The sequence below is a fragment of the Ranitomeya variabilis genome, chromosome 4, assembly GCF_051348905.1.
Source record: "Ranitomeya variabilis isolate aRanVar5 chromosome 4, aRanVar5.hap1, whole genome shotgun sequence".
Lineage (NCBI taxonomy): Eukaryota > Metazoa > Chordata > Amphibia > Anura > Dendrobatidae > Ranitomeya > Ranitomeya variabilis.
In genome coordinates this window covers 338588445-338615724 of record NC_135235.1, presented here as the reverse complement: position 1 = coordinate 338615724, position 27280 = coordinate 338588445, and the positions used below count along the sequence as shown (strand labels likewise).

The window sequence follows — 27280 nt, the reverse complement described above, 5'->3', positions numbered from 1 at the left end:
CAGCGGATTACACCTGTTCCATAATGGGAATCCGCAGGTGTGAAACCGCGGGTGGAATCCGCATAAAATCCGCAGGTAAAACGCAGTGCCTTTTGCCTGCGGATTTATGAAATCCACTGCGGAAAAATCCGAAGAGCTAAAAAATACGTGTTCACATACCCTAATGCTTCCATCTCTGCCAATCCTAAGCAAGCAGGTACAAGGAGAAAAAAGAACACCCCACTGTTATAGCTTACAACAGGCTCTGTGTGAGACATACTGACAGCATTCAGTGTGGGGGGAGGGGCAGTACAGCAGATCTGGCAGAAGAATAGTCCCCAGTGAAATCTCTCTGGTAAAGCCCACTTAAACTTAAAAACCAAAAATATACTGTTTAGATGCTAAATAGTTGGATTGCTAATATCTATACAACAATAAGGTGAAACAGAATAAAGGTTTGTTTATTATTGTGTGTATAAAGGAATTATCATAATATTGGGTAATTGACAGCTGACAATTTTTGCACTTGATGCATTTTGTTCAATGTGATTGGGGTTTATCTAAAAATATGATTTGTTATATTGATTGCTCTTTTTTAGGACCAGTGAGTACACGGAGTGTGAACAGAAGCTGTAATACAATAATTACACAGAGGCCTACGTCCTCCCATAGTCTCACTTCTCAGTCCTGATAATGAGGCTCTAAACCTCCTTGGTCCTGTAAGAATCACATGATATCATTCAGTAGAGCACATAAGTAGCGCTTGTGCCCCGGTGTCCTATCACTACAACACTGCAGAACATGCGTGCTTTTCTCCGGTTCACGAAGAGACATCCGTGGGCGACCAATGTGACGATTTATGGCTCTCTCTTCGCGTCAGCTGATGCTGTACAACAACGACTCTCTAAAGGGCCGGACGAGCAACTAGACTGGAAGCAGACTGCTAAAGTCGGCATTGTGGGCTTCTGCTTTCACGCCAATTTTAATTTCTTTTGGCTGCGATTTATAGAAAGGGCATTTCCAGGATCCGCTCCAAAGAACGTCCTAAGGAAAGTGGCTTGTGACCAGTTAATGGCGGCCCCCATAACCATCAGCGCTTTTTATACAGGTAATCTATATCCTTTATAACAATGTGACACTGAACAAAATGTAACATCTTATTAAGTATACTGCAAGGAGACCTCTGTATCTAAACCATCAGTCTTATAACATGGCACTATCAAAATGCTACAGTTTTATTCTAAAGGATTGTTCCAATAATAGTAAGTTACCCTCTATCCATAGGATGCAAAGCTTTCTGATCGCTGGGGGGCCAACCGATGGGACCCCAAGGATGGGGCTCTGGAGCCAAGGACCGAGCTCTGCAGACGTCTGTCTTAAATGGAGTGGAGGTTTTGCGATCCAGAGCCCCGTTCTTGGGATTGCTGGAGATTCCAGCAATCAGACCCATAGTAAGTAATCCCCTATCCCTTTAGTAGGGGTACACATACAATTTTGGGACTAGCGGGTTAATGCTTCATGAATAGGTTATAGTCGTATAGTTTGTAGATTACCTCTATATTGTATACAGCCCTGCTGTATTCTCCAGTATTCTTTGGTTCTTATATAGCAGTCACTGCAGCTTGCACCTGTTCACACTGCTTCATTGTTAGGTGTTTGGTTGTAGCATACATATGGAGATGGTGACTGCCTCCTCTCATCAGAGCAAGGCTGGTTTTAGCTAGCATTGGATCCTACCTGCCAGGCTTTTGACTTGATATAAGTATTCCTGATAGATAAAGCTAGGGTCCTATCAGGGAAAGGTCGCCTTGATGTGACTGGTGAGCACACATAAATTAGCCAATTTGTAGCTTCTTTTCTTAAGTATGGTATATTCTGTATGACAGACAATGCTTTGGCTTGGCTCTCCGTGTATGTGGGCTATAATGGGGCCATTCCTACCTCACTGTGGAAGTGCCAATACAGGACGCGATGTTGTGACTATAGAAAAATAGCCGGAGGTTGTCTGCTTATAATTGTGGGTGATGAGGGGACCAGAAAACTCCGCTCTACAGCTCACAAACTGCTCCCGATAGTTGCAATCATTCTTGATCATATGTTATGCCTCCATAGTAAATCACTATTTGTTTTTTAGGTTTAAGTCTCCTGGACGGAGAGGACGACATCTTTAAAAACCTTAAGGAGAAGTTTTTGCCAACCTACAAGGTAATAATGCAGTATCTGATAATATTTGTGCTCTGGAGTGTACTGTCAGGAAAAGGAATGAAGGCTGATGATATCCAGAAGGATAAATAGTGCAGTATTGTACGGCCTGCTGATGGTGGGAGGATGCAGAGAGGTGTCCCCACCCCAGCGGAGCCGGAGACTGCAAGAACATGACCAAGTGACAGGACCAGGAAGCCAGCCAATCACATCCCAGTATGGAGTAGTAAAGGAGCAGCTGGATCCATGTGTGGAGGCGATGAGCAGGGAGGAGGAGGAGGCAGCCGGAGACAGTGAAATTATCTAGAAAGTTACGGAAACTTGTAGTACCCAAGTGTAAGCTATGAAAGAAGATGTGGCAAAATGCTAGTAAATCTAGTATAATGGTATATTTTACCCTTCGCCACGACAGCACCCCACATGAGAGAGAGGGATCCGCCCCATAGGAACAGGAAACCTACAGAATAAAAGGAGGCGGTCCCCTCTCCTCCTCAGTTAGTTTAGGTTTCCTGTTCCTACAGGGACCCGGCTTACCTACAGATGAAGAGGATCCCTGGGCCATGCACCCGCCTGCGCCGGTGTCTGAGGGAACGGCAGGGGCTGCGGTTTCAGAAGCAGCGGCGGGGGAGCCCCTGCTTGCAGCCTCCCCCCTCGTCTGGCCGAACTTCCATGGTCCGGGTCCGGTCACCGTGGGTCCGCCCGGCACCATGAGGACCTGCGCGCTGCAGCGGCCGGCTTAATACTTCTGGCCGCCGCATGGTTAGTGAGAGCGGCGCGTCTAACCCGGAAGTCGCTGGAGCACTTCCGGGTTGGTCCGGGGAGGCAGGAGAATGGGCGGCAGATTTAAAAATGCAGCGCTGGCGTCGGCCCGGTGTGTGTAAGATGGCTTCACCGGCCGACGAAGCGCACCTGCCCGCAGTGCAACAGCGTTCTCCCAGCAAGGAGAGAAGCGCTAGGAGCAGCACAAAGAGTGGTGGTCGACCTCCAGAGAAGGGATCTACCACCAAACGAAATCCGCCTCCAGAACTGGTACCGGTCAGCTTCACTGGGTGAGTTTTTGAAAGAGTCTCTTCCTATATGCTGATATATGTTCCTCCTGTATCCTTCCTCTAGACTAAGAAAAGGACACACAAGTCCAAGCACAAGGAATGTGCTTTATGTACGCAGCCCCTCCCGGATGATTATGCTAAAAAACTGTGTTCAGAGTGTATCATGCAAACCTTACGGCAGGAAAATATAATGACTCTATCAGATGTCAGAGCCATAATCAGGGAAGAAATGCAGGGTTTGGCGCAGACAAGTAGCACCAGTACCCGTCAGCCTAGCAGGTCCCGATCTCCAGTCAGTTCAGAGTCAGAGGATGTACGTATATCCTCAGGCGAAGCGGGATCTCAGCCGAGCTCATCCGAAACTGAAGGGGGGCTTTGTCTACCCAACAGCAGTGTGGATAACTTAATAAAATCTGTCAGGAGCACGATGGGGTGCTCAGATGAAAAGGAAAAGAAATCGGCTCAGGACATAATGTTTGTGGGGTTAGGACAGAGGAAACGTAGATCCTTCCCCGTCATACAAACCATTAAGGAAATTATTAAAAAAGAGTGTGATAAGCAAAACAGAGGTTTCCTGCCATCATCCTCTAAAAGACGCTATCCCTTCAGCGATGAGGAGCTAAATTCCTGGTCAAAGGTGCCGAAGGTTGATGCCGCTGTAGCCTCCACAACCAAGCAGTCGGTCTTACCGGTGGAGGATTCAGGGGACCTGACAGACCCGCTGGACCGTAAAGCAGAAGCTTTACTAAAAAGGTCGTGGGAAGCCATCACGGGCGCGTTCAGGCCCGCCATATCTAGTACCTGCACTGCAAGGTCACTACTAGTGTGGATGGAGCAACTGGAGGAACAGATTAGAGGTAGAACTTCGAGAGAGTCAATCCTGCCGAAATTCCCTCTAATTAAAGAAGCAGTAGCATTCCTGGCTGATGCCTCCGTGGATTCGCTACGCCTAGCAGCCAGGTCTGCCGGCCTAGTGAACACAGCCCGGCGAGCACTCTGGCTAAAAAAACTGGAAAGGGGACGCACAGGCCAAAGCAAAACTTTGTGCGATCCCCTGCCAGGGTGAGTTCCTTTTTGGAAAGACGCTGGATGAACTCCTGAATAAAGCAGGAGAAAGGAAGAAAGGCTTCCCTAACCAGTATCTTCCATCTTACAGGAGAGCCTTCAGAAGACGCCCCTTTACCAGGAACAAGCCGTTCGAACAAAGGGAGCGATGGGAGTCGAAGGACCCGAAGCAAAAAGGTGCCTTTTTAGCGGGTTCCATAATCCGAAACGCAAATACCGCTAACCAGGACGTGGGCGGCAGATTAAAATTCTTCCTTCTCAAATGGGAACAAATAACATCTAGCCAGTGGATTCTGGACATTGTACAATACGGCCTAAAATTGGAATTTGATCGAATCCCTTGGGATTCCTTTATAGTAACATCACCAAAAGGACAAGATCAACAAAGGGCTCTGGAATCAGAGATCCTATCTCTTCTATCTAAAAAAGTCCTGATAGAAGTTCCCCAGGATCAAGAAGGGAAAGGGTTCTATTTCCCTTTATTCTTGATCAATAAGCCAGATGGTTCGTTCAGAACCATCATAAATCTCAAAAGATTAAATTCCTTCCTGCGTAATCATACCTTCAAAATGGAATCCATTAGTTCTACCATAAAACTTTTATTCCCTAGGTGTGTCATGGCCGGAATAGACTTAAAAGATGCCTATTATCATCTTCCCATACATGCCGAACATCAGCAGTACCTAAGAGTAGTACCTGGGCGAGATATATCTGCCCCCGACTACCAGACCGACATGACTCTTACATATCCCCCCCTTTGCTCAGACCGCTCCGGACGAGCAAGAGCACTCCTGAAACAGTGCACTCGGGACAGGGCATCAGTGTTCCCCATCTGCATCCCGGGGCGGTGCTCCACCGTGAAAGAGTACGCCTGCAGAGCAAGGAACCACCGGGTTACCAGACTATTACGGTCCTTGTGGAGGTGCATCCACTTGAGAGGGGCATGGTCCGTGACCAGCCTAAACTTCCTACCCGCCAGGTAATACTTGAGGGAGTCGAGAGCCCATTTAATGGCTAGGCACTCTTTTTCAACCACGGCATACCTCTGCTCATGTACATTCAGTTTCCGGCTGAGGTAAAGGACCGGGTGTTCCACTCCGTCCCTCACCTGTGAAAGTACAGCTCCGACACCAGTATCAGAGGCATCAGTTTGCACCACAAACTCGCTGCTGAAATCAGGAGTCACTAGCACGGGCTGAGAGCACAAAGCCCGTTTCAGGCTGTGGAAGGCCTCTTCAGCAGCCGAGGTCCATTTTACCATGACGGAACCCTTCCCTTTGGTAAGGTCCGTCAAGGGGGTAGCCATGGCTGCAAAATTGGGTATGAACCGGCGATAATAGCCGGCAATCCCCAGGAAAGCTTGTACTTGTTTCTTGTTCACTGGTTGCGGCCAGCCCTGAATTGCCTGTATTTTGTCGATCTATGGTTTAACCACTCCTCTGCCAATCACGTAGCCCAAGTAGCGGGCTTCTTCAAGTCCGATTTCTTGGGGTTGGCCGTTAAGCCCGCGCCACGTAGGTCATCAATCACTGCCTGTACCTTCCGGAGGTGAGTTTCCCAGTCCATGCTGTAAATTACGATGTCATCCAGGTAGGCCGAAGCGTACTGCCTGTGGGGCCTCAAGACTCGATCCATCAACCTCTGGAACGTTGCTGGAGCTCCGTGAAGTCCAAACGGCATGTAGACATACTGGAACAGACCTTCCGGTGTAGAAAATGCCGTTTTCTCTCTGGCCGCCTCCGCCAGAGGGATCTGCCAGTACCCCTTTGTTAGATCCAGGGTCGTAATATATCGGGCTTTACCAAGCCGGTCGATTAACTCATTGACCCGGGGCATAGGGTACGCATCAAATTTAGAAACCGCATTCAGTTTCCTAAAGTCATTACAAAACCGGATGGAGACATCCGGCTTAGGTATCAGCATGATTGGACTGGACCAGGCGCTGTGCGACTCCTCAATGACTCCTAAGTCCATCATTGCCATTACTTCCCGGGAGACGGCTTCACGGCGCGCTTCCGGGATCCGGAAGGGCTTCACATGAACTGTGACACCAGGTTCTGTGACAATCTCATGTTTCACCAGCTTAGTCCGGCCAGGTTTTTCCGAGAAAAACTGTTGGTTCTGTAACAAAAACTGCTTAACCTCAGATTTCTGTCGTTCCGAGAGAGTCTCGGCAGTCTGCACCTCCGGTACGGTAGGTGAACAAACCGGACGGGGCAGATCCGCCGTTAGGGCAGAGCGGTCTTTCCAGGGCTTTATCAGATTCACATGATAAATCTGTTCTGGTTTTCTCTTACCCGGCTGGTACACTTTATAGTTCACTTCACCAACTCTACCTACGATCTCAAAGGGGCCTTGCCATTTCGCCAGAAATTTACTATCTACCGTAGGGATCAGGATCAACACCCTATCCCCGGATGCAAATGTACGGACCTTAGCGCCTCTATCATAACTTTGCCTCTGGGCTCCCTGGGCCTGTAACATATGGTCCTTAACAATGGGCATCACAGCGGCAATACGGTCCTGCATTTGTGTTACATGGTCGATCACCGTTTTAAAGGGAGTGACTTGTCCTTCCCAGTTCTCTTTTGCGACGTCCAACAGTCCACGTGGACGGCGGGCGTACAACAGCTCGAAAGGCGAAAAACCTGTGGAAGACTGGGGAACTTCCCTAATGGCAAACAGCAAATAGGGTAACAAGTAATCCCAGTTCTTCCCATCTTTGTCTATCGCCTTCCGGAGCATCTGTTTTAAGGTTTTGTTGAACCGCTCAACCAGGCCATCTGTTTGGGGGTGATAGACAGATGTACGCAACGGATCTATTTGTAAGAGTCGGCAGAGCTCCTTCATTACCCTCGACATAAAGGGAGTCCCCTGGTCGGTGAGTATCTGTTTTGGAATTCCCACCCGACTAAACACTTGTACCAATTCCTTGGCAATCGTCTTGGTAGCAGTGTTACGCAAAGGGATGGCTTCCGGGTAACGAGTGGCATAGTCCATGATGACGAGAATATGTTGGTGCCCACGTGCGGACCGGGGAAGGGGCCCAACCAAATCCATGCCAATCCTCTCAAATGGGACTTCAATGATAGGGAGGGGTACCAAAGGGCTACAGAACCAAGATTTAGGCGCAGAGATTTGGCACTCTGGACAGGACTCACAATAGTTACGCACATCATTATGTATACCGGGCCACTCAAAACAATGTGATATCCTTTCTGTGGTTTTCTGTACTCCCAGATGTCCCCCCATTATATGTCCGTGGGCTAGGTCGAGTACCTTCCGCCGATAAGGTTTTGGAACCACTAACCGTTGTACAGTGTCTTCCCCTTTTTTTTCTACCTGGTAGAGCAAATCATTCTCAAGTACCATGTACGGGTACGCCAACCTAGTGTCAGGTTCTACGGGTACCCCATCTATTATTTTTACATTTTTCCTAGCCGGAGTCAGGGTAGGATCTTTCATTTGCTCGCTGTGGAAGTCATCCGACTGGACTCCCAACTCTGGCAGGCAGGGTGCTGGATGGCTGTCTGCCTCCGCCTCTCGCTGAGTTTCCTCAGTTTCCCCCGCCATAACAGAGAAGGGGAACTGAAAGTTAGTTTTAAAAACCTCCCCAGCAACGTCTTCCTGTGGGGCCTCCTCTAGGAGCTCGGGACCTCCCGATGGCATGGGAGAAGATTCACGGGCACAGCTACCGTGAAGGAGCAACTGATTCTCCCACAACTGCCAGAAATGGGGAAAATCCCTGCCCAGGATTATATCCTGTAACAATGCGGGAACGAGTCCCACCTTGTGTTGCACCGACCCACAGGAAGTGGAAATCCATATAACTGCTGTTTGGTATGAGCAGGTGTCACCATGCACACACGTTACAGAAAACTTGTCAGACGGACCAGATGGAAGTGTCACCAGACTGGCTTTCACCAGAGTCACCACACTTCCAGAGTCTAGTAATGCCACAACATTCTTCCCATCAACAGATAATTCACACAGGTGCTTCGCTGTATCATTTTGACCCGCATTCACACTCACTAGCCCTGTAACCAAAGACATGCGTTTTTTAGAGTCTGTAACGTCGCACTGCATGGGTTCAGTGGTAACAGGACAGTTCGCAGAAACATGGCCCTTCTCATGGCAGCGGAAACACCTAACAGGCCCCCTATTGAGACCACCGTCCAACACTCTCGGTCTCGGAGTGCGAGCAGTCCCGTGTTCCTCCCCCACAGTTTTAGGAGATTTTCCTTCACCCGTAGTCCCTGGAACAGTCTTACCGGTTCCACGAGGAGGAGGCACAGACCGGGTGCTAGCGGTCTCGTCGGGAAGTCCTTCTGCCACGGAATAACGCTCGACCAACTCCACAAGTTGATCCGCGGTCGTGGGATTTCCTTGGCTTACCCACCTTCTCAGCGCTGGTGGTAGTACCCTCAGGTACTTGTCCATGACAACCCGCTGGATTATTTCTGGTGTGGTCAGTACCTCGGGTTGCAACCATTGCTTTGTCAAGTAGATCAGGTCGAACATCTGAGACCGCGGCGGTTTATCTTGCTGGTATGTCCACTGGTGTACCCTCTGTGCACGGACAGCCGTCGTCACCCCCAGCCGGGCCAGGACCTCAACTTTCAGCTTCTCAAAGTCCTGAGCGACTTCCGGGTCCAAGTCATGGTAAGCTTTTTGGGCCTCGCCGGAGAGGAACGGGGCAATCAAATCGGCCCATCATGCCTTCGGCCACTTCTCCCTCAAGGCCGTCCGCTCAAACGTTGTCAGGTATGCCTCGACGTCATCTTCTGCAGTCAGCTTTTGCCAGTATCGACTCACGTGGATCCTTCTGGACTCTGCTTCCGGGTCCGCCTCAGGCATGCTCACCAGGCGCTGCGCCACCTGTTGGAGAAGCTGGCGGTCTGCAACCGTCATGTCGACTAACTCCTTCAGCTGTGCGGCCATCAAGCGATTAGCTTCGTGCTGTGCGGCAATGGCCTTCTGCTGTACGGCAGTGGACTGTACTAGGGCTTTCACCACGTCTTCCATACTGTCACCTGTGCCACGTTATGCCCGCATTCTCCACCACAATGTGACAAAACACTCCAGGATCGCTGGAGTCAAAGGTCACGTGGTTTGTGCATTGTATTCTGAGGCGTACAGTAGTTTTCCGAGTAGGCTGACCTCAGGTCAGGTTTATTAAAGTGAAAGCAACATAGAAAACAAAACATAAAAATAAATCCTAGCCTGTCCGGCACTAACTAAACCAACATGTTGCTAACTTAACAACTGGGGGGGCTTCTCCCACCCAGCTAACATCACACAGTCCTTGAGCCCAGCTCTCACTCCCATTCGTCTCACACAGACAGGCAATCTGTGTGCCCCAGGCGGACGCCGGAAACCCCCAGCTGGTCATCCTTTATTCCTGCACTTATTAACCCCTCGGTATCCTGAAGATACCGAGCGGCCTAATTCACATAGGACAAGTACCTGGGCGAGATATATCTGCCCCCGACTACCAGACCGACATGACTCTTACAGAACTCTATACTTCAGTGTAAAACTCGTTTATCTAATACGATCTCGTCCCTACAGGAGTTGGGTTGAATCGTCAACTTCGAAAAATCCCGGCTGAATCCAGAGACCGTTCAAATATTTCTAGGAATCCAGCTAGACTCCGTAAGTCAGAGATGCTTCCTTCCTCACTCAAAAAGACTGACTATACAATCAAGGGTGTCAGAGGCAATGAACAACCCCTACATGACACTTAGAAAGGCCATGTCTTTACTGGGATCTTTATCATCATGTATCCCAGCTGTACCGTGGGCACAAATTCATACTCGTCTATTACAGTATGAAGTGTTGTCAGCTCAGGGGAAAGATGGACATCTGGAAAGTAAAATAACTCTTTCCAGAGATGTCTTAAAATCTCTATCCTGGTGGCTAGACATGGAACACCTTTCAGGGGGTGTACCATGGATAATAGACCCTTCTAAAATAATTACCACCGACGCCAGCCCTATTGGGTGGGGTGCACATATGGAAGATAGTCTGGCCCAAGATACTTGGGACCAGACAGAATTGACGTGTTCCTCCAATTGGAAGGAGTTAAAAGCGGTAGAATATGCCTTAAATCATTTTCTTCCGCAGATTCAAGGAGCAAATGTAAGAATTTACTCGGACAATTCCACCACAGTGGCATATTTGAACCGTCAGGGTGGTACAAGGTCAGGAAGTCTAATGACCATAGCTGCAGACATCTTCCAGCTGGCAGAGACTTATCTAACATCTCTAACAGCCCTGCACATCAGAGGTGTAGAGAACATCAGGGCAGACTACCTCAGCCGAAACGAGCTACGTCAAGGGGAATGGACCTTAAACAAATCCATATTCAGAATGATAACAGAATCATGGGGGATACCACAAATAGACCTATTTGCCACGAGAGACAACCGGCAAGTAAAAAGGTTCGCTTCCCTGAACGTCACGGATCACCCAGATATGTTGGACTCTCTCCACCATCCTTGGAGGTTCAAACTGGCATACGCCTTTCCTCCGATGTCTCTGATTCCACTAGTGATCAGAAAAATCAGGAGGGAACAAGCAAGAGTGATCCTCATTGCACCGTTCTGGCCGAAAAGACCATGGTTCTCTTGTCTCCAGACCATGTGCCTATGCGACCCATGGATTCTCCCATCAGACAAGGAGCTGCTGTTCCAGGGCCCCTGTTTCCACCCGCAAGTGAAAGGTCTTCACTTGACGGCGTGGAATTTGAGAGGCAACTATAAAGTTCAAGAGGGTTCTCAGTAGAACTAGTAAACACCCTCTTACTGAGCAGAAAAAGATCTACCACCCTAATATATAGTAGGGTATGGAATAAATTTTTAGATTTTTACACGGTACCGTTCACTAAGTAAGTTCCGATCACACCTATTCTAGAGTTCTTGCAAAAAGGCCGAGAATTAGGCTTATCTGTAAATACCTTAAGAGTTCAGGTCTCGGCATTAGGAGCCCTATATGGATGCAATATAGCAGCTAATAGGTGGATCTCCAGATTCATAAAATCTTGTGAACGTAGTAAACCGGTCCATATTCCCCGTCTACCTCCGTGGGATTTAAATCTAGTACTAGAGGCCTTAACCAGCTCCCCATTTGAGCCACTAGATTCCATACCTTTAAATGTCCTGACATATAAAGTAGCCCTATTGGTAGCCCTAACCTCAGCTAGACGGGTTAGCGACATCCAGGCCCTATCAGTAGACCCACCCTTCTTACTGATATTTCATGATCGGATAGTCCTAAAACCAGACCCCTCATACCTCTCTAAGGTAGCGTCCACCTACCACAGGTCACAAGAGATATTTCTCCCTTCCTTTTTTGATTCACCTGTAACTCCAGAACAACAAAAGTTCCACACCTTAGATGTCAGAAGAGCCATCCTGACTTATATAGAAAGGTCTCAGACATGGAGGGAGAGTAGGGCTCTGTTTATCTCCTTTCAGGGCCACAAGAAAGGACATGGGGTCACGAGAGCTACCATATCTCGATGGATCAGAGATGCTATCTGCTTGGCCTATACGTCAAAAGGCGAGATTCCTCCAGTGGGTATAAAAGCGCACTCAACACGAGCCATGGCTTCCTCCTGGGCGGAACAAGCAGATGTACCGATCCATCTAATATGTAAGGCCGCAACTTGGTCTACACCTTCTACCTTTTACAACCATTATAGACTCGATCTATCTACATCTTCTGATCTGACCTTTGGTAGAGCGGTTCTTAGTACAGTAATCCCACCCAAAGAATGACTCTCTGAAAATCTCTCATGTGGGGTGCTGTCGTGGCCTAGGGTAAAAAGCCGTATTACTTAGCGGTAATGCTCTTTTAATGAGCCACGACAGCACCCATTTACTACCCTCCCTAAGTTATGCACAGCTCTTCCTTTTAAGTTCACAAATAATGGTTGTATAGAGTTTAAGATATTTATGTTGCTGAATAAGAATTAATACTAAAGCTTTTGCGGTTCCCTTTTTGTACTCTGTAAACTAAACTGAGGAGGAGAGGGGACCGCCTCCTTTTATTCTGTAGGTTTCCTGTTCCTATGGGGCGGATCCCTCTCTCTCATGTGGGGTGCTGTCGTGGACTCATTAAAAGAGCATTACCGGTAAGTAATCCGGCTTTTTTATCTCTCTATTTACAGACTGGAGTGTTATGCTGGTCAGTGTTTCAGGTAAGGTGTCATTGATCAGGATTGACCTATGGTTACAATATTTGTTATATATCATTTATATTCTATAATCTCATCCCATTGAACAAAATGGCTTTTGCATCTGAGGAGTTTTGTAATAAACGAGGCTGAAGGACAGGTCTGCTGTGAGGAAAGCTGCACTCACAGGTGCAGGAGGAGAACCTGACATACTTGTATATAATAGTAAGTGCCACATAATCATGTCCCAAGTACATGTGTGAAAATACAGATAGCGGTGATCAGCCCCTTTCAGTCTTGTCCATGCCTGAACCTCTGGACTTGTAGAAGTCCATGCGCTGATTCCCTCCTACTGGACTAGCGCAAGGAGTTATTACTAATCGGAGGCTTAAGGTACCGTTACACTAAACAACTTACCAACAATCACAACCAGCGATACGACCTGACCGTGATCGTCGGTAAGTCGTTGTGTGGTTGCTGGGGAGCTGTCAGACAGACAGCTCTCTCCAGCGACCAACGATCAGGGTAACGACTTCGGCATCGTTGAAACTGTCTTCAACGATGCCGAAGTCCCTCTGCAGCACCCGGGTAACCAGGGTAAACATCGGGTTACTAAGTGCAGGGCCGCGCTTAGTAACCCGATATTTACCCTGGTTACCATTGTAAAAGTAAAAAAAAAACAAACCACTACATACTCACATTCTGATGTCTGTCACGTCCCCCGCCGGCGTCCACAGGGTTAAAACTGCTTTCGGCAAGAGCGCTGCTAATATGCATGCGCTGCTGCCGAGAGCTTCCCTGCACTGAATGTGTCAGCGCCGGCAGTAACAGCGGTGACGTCACCGCTGTGCTCTGCTTTACGGCCGGCGCTGACAGTCAGTGCAGGGAAGCTCTCGGCAGCAGCGCATGCATATTAGCAGCGCTAAACTGCTAAAGCAGTTTTAACCCTGTGGACGCTGGGGGACGTGACAGACATCAGAATGTGAGTATGTACTGTTTTGTTTTTTTTTACTTTTACAATGGTAACCAGGGTAAATATCGGGTTACTAAGCGCGGCCCTGCGCTTAGTAACCCGATATTTACCCTGGTTACAAGTGAACACGTCGCTGGATCGGCATCACACACGCCGATCCAGCGATGACAGCGGGTGATCAGCGACCAAAAAAAGGTCCTGATCATTCCCATCGACCAACGATCTCCCAGCAGGGGCTTGATCGTTGGTCGCTGTCACACATAACGAGATCGTTAGCGGGATCGTTGCTACGTCACCAAAAGCGTGACGTTGCAACGATATCGTTAACGATATCGTTATGTGTGACTCATCCTTTAGCCGCAATTTTAGTGCATCCTCAAATGCATGGGTCAAAGAAAAGGAGGAAACCGGTGCATGCACATTTGGGTGTGTGTACAAAACTGTTAACATTCTGTGTCATGTGCTAAGATGGACAAGAGCAACGTGGAGGCGAGGAGAAAGCGCTGCTTACAAGAAGAAATAACATCAGATTCCGATGAAGATATTAGTAATTGTATTCTTGTCTGACACTTATTAGTAAGGAGTCCACATAAAGGGCCCATCTCCTTTACCTGGGGTCAATGGTTTTCCTATGATGCATTTTATAAGATTTTTGTCTTGAGTATTGTCACACTGAAACAAAATCTGTTGCGACACAAATGGAAGCATGACATTCTCTCGTGATAATGTTCTGCTGTATTTTCTCATTTTCCCCTGGCTTTATACCACATATATATTGTATATGTAGGTATTGGGTTTTTCCAGGACGCCCCTCCTCGCAGGTTGTTCTTCTCATCCTTCATAGGGACGGGGAGCACATGAGAGGTTAAAAGGCCCTTCCCACCCTCACCTTTTAGTGTTTTTCCTGTACTTATGAGGGTGAACACGTGAGTGCGATGCTTAGGCATGAAGATTACTTTAAGGATCTGACTCTGGAGAGTCAGGGGTTTCATCCTCTCCTTTGTTCTGTCAAGTGGTCCATCACCAACACCTCTTGAAGGTAGGACCCTCAGCTTGAACCAGTCGAGCAGGATGAGGCTCCTGGTCTTAAAACTGCTTACCTCCTTGGGGGGCTCTTGGCTCCAGCACAGTTTTCCCCTGCTCAGCTTCTGGATCATACGCAGCATGTTTGTGTTATGGCATGACACGCACTTCCAATGACAGTGAAGGTGTGCGATCTGCAATGCGGAGGCTTTGTACACGCGCCCAGTTTACAGTAGAGGCGTGCATGATCTGCAGGAGAACGTGCGTTCCCCGGTGAAGCACAAAGGAAATGGAGACACATAGGGAGAAGACAAGGTAGTATAAATTTAATACCTCTGTCAGTGGGGCTTGCTACTTGAACTGAAGGGCTATGGAGGATTCCGGCCTTTCAGACGTCTCATCCGAGCAGTCCCTGGTGCATGTGAGTTGGTTGAAGTGGTGGGTTTATCCTTTAAGAGACCCATATGCTTAGTGTACCCTGTTCTATATATTTTTAGGACAGGGGTCTTCCACTGCACCAGTCTCTGCAAGTAAAAGGGAATCCAGGAATGTTTAGATGAAACCTGAGAGATGTGACATTTGTAATGTCAAGCTACCAGAAGTACAGTGGGGAAAAAAAGTATTTAGTCAGCCACCAATTGTGCGAGTTCTCTCACTTAAAAAGATGAGAGGCCTGTAATTGACATCATAGGTAGACCACAACTATGAGAGTCAAAATGAGAAAACAAATCCAGAAAATCACCTTTTCTGATTTGGCAAGATTTATTTTGCAAATTATGGTGGAAAATAAGTATTTGGTCACCTAAAAACATGCAAGATTTCTGGCTCACAGACCTGTAACTTCTTCATTAAGAGACTCCTCTGTCCTACACTCATTACCTGTAGTAATGGCACCTGTTTGAACTTTTTATCAGTATAAAACACACCTGTCCACAACTTCACATAGTCACACTCCAAACTCCACTATGGTGAAGACCAAAGAGCTGTCGAAGGACACCAGAAACAAAATTGTAGCCCTGCACCAGGCTGGGAAGACTGAATTTGCAATAAGCAAGCAGCTTGATGTGATGAAATCAACTGTGGGGGCAATAATAAGAAAATGGAAGACTTACAAGACCACTGATAATCTCCCTCGATCTGGGTCTCCACGCAAGATCTCACCCCGTGAGGTCAAAATGATCACAAGAACGGTGAGCAAAAATCCCAGAACCACATGGGGGGGGGGACCTAGTGAATGACCTGCATAGAGCTGGGACCACCGTAACAAAGGCTACCATCAGTAACACACTACGCCACCAGGGACTCAGATCTTGCAGTGCCAGACGTGTCCCCCTGCCTAAGCCAGTACATGTCCTCCGGGCCCTTCTGAAGTTTGCTAGAGAGCATTTGGATTATCCAGAAGAGTATTGGGAGAATGTCATATGGTCTGATGAAACCAAAGTAGATCTGTTTGGTAGAAACAAAACTCATCGTGTTTGGAGGAGACAGAATGCTGAGTTGCATCCAAAGAACACCATACCTACTGTGAAGCATGGAGGTGGCAACATCATGCTTTGGCGCAGTTTCTCTGCAAAGGGACCAGGACGACTGATCCGTGTACATGAAAGAATGTATTGTGAGATTTTGAGTGCAAACCTCCTTCCATCAGCAAGGGCATTGAAGATGAAATGTGGATGGGTCTTTCAGCATGATAATGATCCCAAGCACACCGCCAGGGCAACGAAGGAGTGGCTTCGTAAGAAGCATATGAAGGTCCTGGAGTGGCCTAGCCAGTGTCCAGATCTCAACCCCATAGAAAACCTTTGGAGGGAGTTGAAAGTCCGTGTTGCCCAGCGACAGGCCCAAAACATCACTGCTCTAGAGGAGATCTGCATGGAGGAATGGGCCAACATACCACCAACAGTGTGTGCCATCCTTGTGAAGACTTACAGAAAATGTTTGACCTCTGTCATTGCCAGAAAAGGATATATAACAAAATATTAAGATGAACTTTTGTTAATGACCAAATACTTATTTTCCACCATAATTTGCAAAATAAATCTTGCCAAATCAGACAAGGTGATTTTCTGGATTTGTTTTCTCATTTTGACTCTCATAGTTGTGGTCTACCTATGATGTTAATTACAGGCCTCTCTCATCTTTTTAAGTGAGAGAACTTGCACAATTGGTGGCTGAATAAAAACTTTGTGTGGGAAACAATTGTGTGTGGACTGTATTTCTAAGGCTACTTTCACACTAGCGTCGTGCACTGCACTTCGCTATGCGTCGTTTTGTAGAAAAAACGCATCCTGCAAAAGTGCTTGCAGGATGCGTTTTTTCTCCATTGACTTGCATTAGTGACGCAGTGCGATGCATTGCCACACGTCGCAACCGTCATGCGACGGTTGCGTCGTGTTGCGTCGGACCGTCGCCACCAAAAAACGTTGCTTATAACGTTTTTTGGTGCGTCGTGTCCAGCATTTCCGACCGCGCATGCGCGGCCGGAACTCCGCCCCCACCTCCCCGCACCTCACAATGGGGCAGCGGATGCATTGAAAAACAGCATCCGCTGCCCCGTTGTGCGGTGCTTCCACAGTATGCGTCGGTGCGCCGCATTGTGACGTGCAGTGCACGACGCTAATGTGAAAGTAGCCTAAGATTAACGACGAACAGTCTTCCATTCTATCAGATATGAGATCCATATAAGAGAGGAAGTGCAGGCCACAATCTCCACTCTAGTTTCCCTGCATGCAGCCTAGTCCGCCCTAAAAGACTGAGTTTGGAAATGGAATTAAGTTTGGAGGAGGATGAGCAGTCACTCAGTGCCGATCAGGAGGAAGGGGAGATGGCAGCCGATCCCCTTGAGGAGTGGAAGAAATATTTTTCCTCGGAATACAGACCAGCTCCTACGAGCAGTCTTGAACACATCCAGGTTGAAGAGTCACAAAGTACCCGATGTATTCAAGATGAGATGTCATACTGTATTTCAGATGAATAGTTTTCCCCGTTAATAATCATATTTGAGCTATGATTATGGAAGAGTGGGAAGATGCTGAAAAGAGATTAATTGTATCCCAAGATTTCAGAATCCATCTCCCATTTGAAACTAGGGACGTAAAGGCTTGGGAAGAGGTCATGACGATTGATGTTCCAGTAGCTAAGGTTGCAAAGAAAACTTTGATTCCTTTTGAGGATTCCACAAGTCTCAGGTATGTGGAGACCTTGACGCTAGAGGGGTAGGTGGGAAATTCTGGTTGTTTCTAAAAGAATGGCAAGCTATATCACAGGATAAATTCAGATCAATTACAACGAAATCACACAGCAAAGCGAGAAACAGTACAAAATAAGACCCTTAAAAAACCCCTTAAAAACAGTTGGGGCACCGTAGTTCTCATAATACAACTGGCATGTACACATGATCAGTTACAATCTATTACAGACAATGCATCAAATATACAGGTACATAACCTTATTAGAAATACAAGGCAATGGAGTCAGTATAGAAGACAATAATCAGTAAATGCTGCTGGGTGTTAGTAACTACCCTGGCAGGATCCCCTGAGAAATAGCAGAATATTACCCATACATAGCTCAGTAATACAGACCATGTGCCATTATTAGTCGTAGAACCACACTGCCTAGCACCCCAATGCACGTTTCGCTTGTAGCTTAGTCAGGGGGAGATGGACAAAGCTACATGCGAAACGCGCGTTGGGGTGCTGGGCAGTGTGGTTCTGCATGAAAGTTGATAGAGATATTCGCTTTCCTGAGGAAAAAGGGGATAATCATAATCACATATTTGGACGAGTTCCTCATAATAGCAAGCTCAGAAGGGGAACTAGAGAACCATTTGGGGTGAATATCTCAACCCTGCAGACATTAGGTTGGATTATAAACTGAGGAAAGTCAGACCTAAACCCATCAACTTATAAAATATTCCTAGGAGTCCTAGATTCCCATCCGACAGCATCATTCCTTCGAATGGCAAAACAAGTAATAATAAGAGACACAAGTCGATCTTTTCAAAAGAATTGGTGTTCAATCACGTCAGCACTGAGAATTCTGGGAGTGATGACATCCTGTATTCCCAGTGTTCAATGGTGTCAGTACCACTCGAGAGAGAGCTTGAGAGAGCAGTTCTATCCGCATGGGACAGAAGACGGGTAACTCTGGACCAAGAAACATCCCTGGACTGGTGGACCGTCCCCAAAAATCTTCAAAAGGTATTGTTACGAACTTAGTAGAAACTTGCAGCTCTCTGGCACCCCCTTACCCTACTGACCAATATGGCTATTGACGGAGGATAAGAAAATGAGCGCAGCTGCTCTAATTCGTCGAATATTGCGGCACTTGATGTGACGGGATGTATATATACCACCGATTCCTGTAGGAACATATATATACCTCGATCCAGTCACCATCAAGTCCCTAACACCACATAAATATGAACTGCTACCATTGACCTCTTATAGGTAGCGTGAATTTGTGCGGAGTACGTGGCGGATCACTTATTGAACAAGAGGAATGACGCTAGCAAGTTTATAATTTTACTCCGGAAGAATTGGCAGTGTTACAAAAGATACATATGATATTACGAAAAGAGACAAAATACAAATATGTATAAACACTATTACTAATTTTGTCACAGGTATGACGTGTCGATAAAGGGGAGAAGAGATCCCAAAGAAATTATCCAGTACCACATCATGGTGTTCAGCTGTCTCTCCTGGCTCTCAATGCAGGCCAAAGATGGACGTTCCTGTTTTATGCTACTGCCATAAAACTAAGAACTCCCACTTTGCTGACCTCACAAATGGGCTGTTTTCTGGGAGGTATACATATCTTTGAAAGTTATCGATAACTCATTTTCTTCCTTTCTTGGGCCTGGAAGCTGACAGGCCAAAGATATTGGCATTATTGTTTACCTTGTGATTTTTTTTAATTTTTTTTACAGTATAGTCCCACATGTCTGGGATTTGCGGGAGGGCAGAACTTCATTTCCCAGGTTTCTGATAGCCCTAAATGCTGCAAAACGCTGCCATGCGTAACCCCAAGTGCCCAGATCCTGGAAATCTAATTTTCATGTTTGAGATTAATGTGTATCATTGAATTTGATTTTGAGTGTTTTGCTTAGAAGACAAAGAGTTTTTTGGAGGGAAGAACGCATTCCGCTCTGCTAGTCCTGGCAGGCAATAAAACTCAGCATTCCAAGCTGACCATTTGCTTGAAGGAAGGGGGTGGAAATTCACAGCGAGCGAGAGAGGGGCTGTATGTAGGATTTGGTCCTACAGAAACCAGTGGTGGGAGGAGTAGTAGGCCAGCTCTGGTTGTGTCCCCAGAACAATGGAAAATAATTCATATTTTCCTGACAGGTATCACTTGGGTTTCCTCTGCCTATGTGACAGTCACTACACGAGTCAGTCAGTTTGGGGAGAAAATTCCTACAGGGATTCTGGTCTCCAGAGATACAATCGAGAACCTCCAAATTACAGAGCGCTTTGGGTGGTTTGGGAAGCACTGCAAAGGGGCCTTCCATTCTCATGGGTCGACATGTGAAAATCCTGTTAGACAGTTTAATGACAGTATCTTTTCTACATTATCAGAGGGTCTAAGACACCATGTCCTACAATCTCTAGCTTCAAAAATCTTTCTATGGGCAGAAAAGACAGTATTATCCATCTCAGCGGTACTTCTATAGAGATCACAAAATCAAGTGGCACATTACCTCAGCAAACAAAAATTATGGCCCTCAGAATGGAAATTGAACTGGTAAGTGTTCCAGCAGCTTTGCAGGCGTTGGGGAGTTTCTTGGATAGATCTTTTCCTGGCAAAGAAAAATGTGAAGGTAGTGAGATTCTATTTTTTTTAAATCCAGTAAACAATCCCTAAGAAGTCAATGCGCTGACCCACGACTAGAGCAGAGAACTGTCTTACGCCTTCCCGCTATTACGCATAATTCCAAGACAACCGTGAGCCCAGCTGGTCGAGCTGCAGTCCACCTCCTCGGGATTCCTGTGGGATCTTGTTTATGCCTCATTTCGACGGTTTCTGGTGAGTGCAACTATTATAGCGTGCAATTTAGCAACAGTTTTTACTACTTAAGGTACCGTCACATTTAGCGACGCTGCAGCGATCTAGACAACGATGCCGATCGCTGCAGCGTCGCTGTGTGGTCGCTGGAGAGCTGTCACACAGACAGCTCTCCAGCGACCAACGATGCCGGTCCCCGGGTAACCAGGGTAAACATCAGGTTACTAAGCGCAGGGCCGCGCTTAGTAACCCGATGTTTACCCTGGTTACCAGTGCTAATGTAAAAAAAAACAAACACTACATACTTACATTCCGGTGTCTGTCCACCGGCGCTGTGCTTTCCTGCACTGACTGTGAGAGCCGGCCGGAAAGCAGAGCGGTGACGTCACCGCTGTAATCTGCTTTACGGCTGGCTGGCGCTGACAGTGCAGGAAAGCACAGCGCCGGGGGACAGACACCGGAATGTAAGTATGTAGTGTTTGGGTTTTTTTACATTTACACTGGTAACCAGGGTAAACATCGGGTTACTAAGCGCGGCCCTGCGCTTAGTAACCCGATGTTTACCCTGGTTACCAGTGAAGACATCGCTGAATCGGCGTCACACACGTCGATTCAGCGATGTCTGCGGGAGTCCAGCGACGAAATAAAGTTCTGGACTTTCTGCTCCGACCAACGATGGCACAGCAGGATCCTGATCGCTGCTGCGTGTCAAACTCAACGATATCGCTAGCCAGGACGCTGCAACGTCACAGATCGCTAGCGATATCGTTCAGTGTGAAGGTACCTTTAGATCGTACGCTGCGTTTGTTCCCCTCTTTTCTCTACCTATCTCTTAGGGTCAGTTTGATTCGCATAATTCGTGTTGAGGACGATCCAGGAAGACCAGGTCATGGTAATACTAGTGGTTCCCTTTTTGCTGAAAAAAGCTGATTTACCCTGTTAAACAAGATGGCTTTGGAGGAACTTATCTTTCTTCCCTTGAGAGAAGATCTGCATCAGAGCCCTCTTCTTCATCAAAACATAAGGCTTCATCATTCAACATGGATCCTGAAAGGCAGATCTTAAGATCACAGGGACTCTCAGACCAGGTGATCTCTACAATTGAGGCAAGCATGAAACGGGTCACCTCGGCTATATATAAGATTTGGAAAAAATTCTGTTCAGAGTTTAGTGGGTCTATCACAGATACTTCATGCACAGATGTCCCAAAGATTTTGCTTTTTTTTTTTTTGCAGTCTGGATTTAATAAAGGGCTAAGACCAAACACCTTGAAAGTTGAGATTGCGGCCCTGAGTGTCTTCTCCGATTTTTCGTTTAGTTTCTCACCCCTGGGTTGCCAGGTTCTCCAGAGCAGTACATAGACTGAGTCCCATGGTAGGAAGGTTGGTACCTCCTTGGGACCTGAACTTCGGGTATATATCACTATGTAAATCACCTTACAAACCTAGGGAGGACATAAGCATTAAACTTTCATTTAAGACACCGTTTTTGGTGGCCATCACCTCCGCTAAAAGAATAGGTGAGATTCAGGCCTTATCAATTAGGAATCTGTACCTTCAAATTTTGAGAGATCGAATAGTGCTTAGATTCAACCTGGCATTTCTTCCAAAAGTGCTATCAACATCAAATATGAATCAAGAAGTTATCATGCCCTCATTCTGTCAACAGCCAAGAAATCAGAACTGTTATTTTACTCTCAACTGTTAGACAAGCGGTCCTGTCCTACCTAGAGACTACTCACGACTGGAGACAGGATTCCAACTTCTTCATCCAATTCGGAGGTACAAAAAAGGGAAAGAAAGCTTCAAAGGCAACCATAGCAACATGGAAAAGATCCAGAATATATATGGCTTATTAATCAGAGGGGAAATTTCTTCCAGAAGTCATCGGCAAATTTAATGAGAGAAGTTTCCACTTTTTGGGCAGAAAGCCCAAATTTGTAGAGCAGCAACTTGGTCCAGCCTGAACACCTTCTGTAGACACTATAAGCTAGATGTATTGTCAGATCAGCAGACTAACTTTTGGAAGGAAGTTTCTCCAGGCAGTTGTCCTGTCCTAGTACCTTGTTTTGGTATTCTCCAATGTGCTGTCAGGAGGGATGCCCTGGAAATGGGTAATTAGTCCTACCAGTAATTGTGTTCCAGGAGTCTATCCTGACAGCACTGTTTGGTTTCCTGCCCTAAAATTTCTTTGTGCTCATGTGAATAAATATTTGTGTTGGAAAATTCAATAAAATAGTTGTATCCATCCTGTTGTGGTACTTGGGAAAAGACACTAAAAGGTTAAAAGGCCTCTCCCACCCTCACCCATCGTGTGTTTCTTGTTCCTATGAAGGATGAGAAGGAGAGCCTTCAATGTGCTGTCAGGATGGACTCTTGTAAACACAATTACTGGTAGGACTAATTACGCCTATTGATGGCTGCCAATCCAATCTCTGAAGCTCCTCTACCTTTCGTGCTGTGCAAATTGTGAGTGGTGTAAATGATGAATTTGATAGGCGGCCGTGACCATGTTCCATGCTGCCCATGTCCCTCCCATGCTGTCCCCATATTGGCATAGCCGGCGAGGACTGGCTTGTAAACAACAAATGTCACAATTTTACACAACTGCCAAATTTGTGCAAAAATATTGTGACTTAAGGTGGTTACACCAGCTTCCTGGGGTATACATCTTATTCTATAAGCCCCGCAGTCTGTAGAGCTGGCCAAGGGAGATGTGACTAGTGTCGCGCTGCCATTGGCATCTTCTGCTCACATTTCCAATTCCAGAGCTGTTGTCTGCAGAGATTGCCTAGCTTTATGTTGTGTACCAACTAAGCATTCATAAGGCTATGTATGAGTATACATTAATTAAAGTATTTGATTAATAACATTTTTGTACTATTCTTTACAGAAGAATAGTTGATGGACTTTTAAATTAATCTCCCCTATAGACAGGGTAAAGGCTAGGTATTGTGGCCTTATTGTGTTTGATCATATGCATTTACATATATTCTTTTGACTGCATACTGTTCAGCCGAGTAACTACCACAAGTCCTTGATATTGATAGATGAGCTACTAAATTTGGCTTACACAGTAAAAAAAACAAAAAACAAAACCTGTTGCTGCATTTCTTAGTATGCGTAAACAACAAATGTTTTGTTGGAGCACATCAGCAATACCATCTGGCCTCGCGTGTATTGATCAAGGCTGTGCCCACTACACAGATCTGGCAGGGAGTATGCATATTGCAGTGCCTGCACTGGGAGGATTCTCAAGTCTGCAGTCACACAGAGTCACTGCAGACTTGTCATTCTAGACCAGACAAACCCTTTCACCCTACAGCCCATTTTTGTTTTTTTTATTTCCATTTTTTCTTCCCAGAGCCATGCCTCTTACTTTTCTGTCCCCATAGACTAATGGGGGCTAGTTTTTTTTTGTACATGAGTTGTACTTTTGATTGACGCCATTGATTTCACCAAATAATGTACTCGAAAATTGTAAAAAAAAATTCCAAGTGCGGTGAAATTGTGAAAAAACAAAAAAAAACCACTGTTCTGACATTGTTGTTTGAGAATTGTTTTTATGGTGTGTGGTAAAAATGACCATGCATTATGATTCTCCTCATCAAAACAATTACGGCAATACCAAACATGTCCAGTTTAAAATTATTTTAGTAGTGAAATAATAATCAGAAGTTTGCCCCAAAAATGTTTGGATTTGTGTCACCATTTTCTGAGAACCCTGGAATAATAAGTTGCACAATTGGATGTGTTAAAAAAAAAATGCTCCTGTGCTAAGGTAACCTTATAAATATGTCCCTACTGTATACTGTGCCGTGTAATGGCTTATTTCTGACCAAGCACAGCTGCTCCAGTTCATGGTCTGCACGTACCACAGCTTCTGGTCAGAGGAGGAAGCAGAAGTCGCTTATGATCATTGAGTATACAGATAAAAAAGCAGGGGCTACTTTCTGAGGTAACACATTTCCCTGTCTGTTTTATCACAGGAGTGCGTGTTTTTGCCACCTCACCTGAAACACACTCCTGTGATAAAACAGATAGCAAAATGTGTTGCCTCAGGAAATAACAGCTGTGAGGCCCTGCTTTTTCAACTGTATACTCACTTATTATAAGTGACTTGTGTTTCCTCTCCTGGCCAGGAGCTGTGGTATGTGCCAACCATGAACTGGAGCAGCTCTGCGTGGCGAGACACAGCCATTACAGGGCACATAGCAGGGGCACATTTATATGCACAGGCACATCTAATTATGGAACTTATTATTATTCCAAGATCTACTGTTGAAAATGTTCTTTGCTCTTGGGAAAACCCCTTTAATCTAAAAAACACCGCAGGACAATGAAGCAGCCACTCCTTTCCTTTGGGGTGCTGTATAAATGTGTGTTACCTACTGTAAATGAGAATCCTGCTTACAGGTGTTGTCATTCCTGCTGGGACATGCGCATAATCGTCAGGTATCGTGCATCTGTCCTATTCATCAGAAGCTTATGTCCCGGCAGTTATGCATAGATGCACAGCAGGGGGTGCGCAGCAGCGGGCACCCACTTGTGGCCACGTGACTTTATCCACAGCGCTTTAATATGCATACGTGCTATGTAAGGTGGTGGGGAGCTCAGAGGCATGCTTAGTGGATATTTCTAAATAGACCGTTTCCCTTTAAATACCTTGTCTAACTTATGCAGTATATGAGTCTCTCACATGACATATTAAAATAAAAAAAAAAAAAGCAGAGCGGCACTTGCTGCGTAAAATGTTCCTCTATTGAAGTCCTTGTAAACGCACTTGTGCAGGGAGAGGGTGTAGGCGCGAGGGTCCAGACGGCTGACTCAGGTATGAAAATGCTTTCTTCCTTATCTCAGCTGTTGGAAAATGTACTTGCATAATATATTTGGGATGTTCAGACAGGCCTGCCTTATTTCCTATGTTCTGTACTTTACATTTTTTTTTTTTTTTCATTTTCAGACAATAAATTTCAGCATTATCCCTCCTGTCATCAGAACTGCTTACATTGGGGTCTGCGCTTTTCTGTGGACCACATTTCTCTGCTATATACGTAACCGAGACATTGATCAGGTGACTGCAAGGTTTCTGCAAACAATACCACTAGTTGGAAATAAAATGGCTCCTGAAACTGGAAAAGAAAAAGAAGAAAAGGAGAAATAAATTCGGCTGCATGGTGGCTGAACCTGTGGGTTATAATTCCAATCACGATTCTTCTCTTACAGAAGCAACATGTCCCAGAGTAAACCGCAAACTCATCAGAAAAATTCTGCCCAAACTTTGCAGTTAATTCACTAATCCCTGAAATTAAACATTCTTCCTGTCCACACAGATCGTTGTAGAGGCGCATTATAGATGGCCACCCGTGTGGACTGCTCACATAACCGACTGCAAATGCCCCATGTCTGACACAGGAGTTGTATATGGTAAAGTACTACCTACCTTACTCTCAGAGCTCAGGGAGCAGCACCTGTTCCTCTGCTCCGGAGTTAGACACTTCTATGTCTTTCCAGCTTGGGAAATCCTTTGCTACAATTTCTATCTCTACTTAAAGGGTCATCCAATTTTTGAAAAAAATTAAAATGCTCACTCGTTCTTCCCTTCTGCAATCCAGCAGGAATGCTGCAGTGGTCCTCTGGAGCCAATACTTGACCACTGCAGCCAATCAATGGGCACAGTGTAATATTGGCACCATGGCTCTGGATTGGGTGGTGTGGCCAATAAAGTAAAGCATGTGACCTATGTGGCCAGTGATATGGTGCAGAGGACGACAGGAAGAAAGAAGAGGGAAGTAGCTTTTTGTTTTTTTCCTTTTATAGCGTTTGGTGCAGTTTTAATTTTTCAGAATTTGGGAAATTCTTTTACTGGATGTCCGGAGTATGTTGTACACCCATCAGTGTTCAGCATTTTTTAAGGACCTTTTCTAACCTGTCAATGTGAATGTTTTTATCACGGCTGCACTACAAGTACTGAGAATTTTTGTATTAACCATTCAGTTTTATATTTCACATACTCATATTTGTCTTATAATCACAAGCATCAAACATGTAACATTTTTGTCTAACAGCACCTTGGGTGATATTTTTGGAATCAATATTGAGAATGTGAGCGGTCGGATGTGATTGTTGGAACCCTGTCTACATACTGTTTACACTTGAAAAAAATGTTGGGTTTCGAGACAATAAAAACCTTATAATAACATGGAAAACTGATGAGTTATGTTTCTATCACAGTGAGAGCGGATAGTAATACACATTTATTTTAATGGAATTTTTTTGGACCTCGTGCTATTAAAAATAAAGTACGGTTAGGTTTATACATAGTTATTAGATCTTCTATAAAAGGTCAATACAGTGATCTCCCCCATTAATTATTTATATCATGACCATAACTATTAACAAAGGGACATAAACCCAGAAGGGTTCTTTTCGGTAAGAGCGTTGAGACCGTAAAACTTTCTGCCACAGGAAGTTATCAATATGAATTTACTAAAGAGGAGGCCAGGGTGTCTTTCTTGAGAAATTTTCCAAATGAGAATAATTGTAGAAACTCTGAGAACCATAGTGTATGGGAAAGTTTACATGATAACCCGCTTCAAAATACGATGGCAAGTCAAAGTATACAGTCATGTCCGAAAGTGTTGGCACCTTTTGAAATTGTCCCAGAAAATGAAGTATTTCTCCCAGAAAATTAATTTGCAATTACATGTGATTTGTTAAACACATTTATTTCCTTTGTGTGTATTGGAACAGCACAAAAAAACAGAGAAAAAGGAAAATTGGACATAATTTCAAAGAAAAC

The 27280-nt window shown here is 45.8% G+C and overlaps 1 protein-coding gene across 8 annotated transcripts in view; it reads left to right on the top strand.

Annotated features, from left to right (window-relative positions):
• MPV17L (MPV17 mitochondrial inner membrane protein like) overlaps nucleotides 1-26683 on the top strand; it is a 73222-nt gene extending 46539 nt beyond the window's left edge. For 6 of the 8 annotated variants that reach the window (XM_077250637.1, XM_077250632.1, XM_077250633.1 and 3 more), the window contains 4 exons: nucleotides 579-1087; nucleotides 2114-2184; nucleotides 12469-12498; nucleotides 25442-26683. In XM_077250637.1, coding sequence (XP_077106752.1) covers nucleotides 781-1087; nucleotides 2114-2184; nucleotides 12469-12498; nucleotides 25442-25642 — 609 coding nt within the window. In that variant the 5' untranslated portion in view covers nucleotides 579-780 and the 3' untranslated portion in view covers nucleotides 25643-26683. The remainder of the gene's footprint in view (nucleotides 1-578; nucleotides 1088-2113; nucleotides 2185-12468; nucleotides 12499-25441) is intronic. The other 2 variants (XM_077250640.1, XM_077250639.1) reach the window with 1 other exon arrangement.
• The last annotated feature ends 597 nt before the right edge of the window (nucleotides 26684-27280 follow it).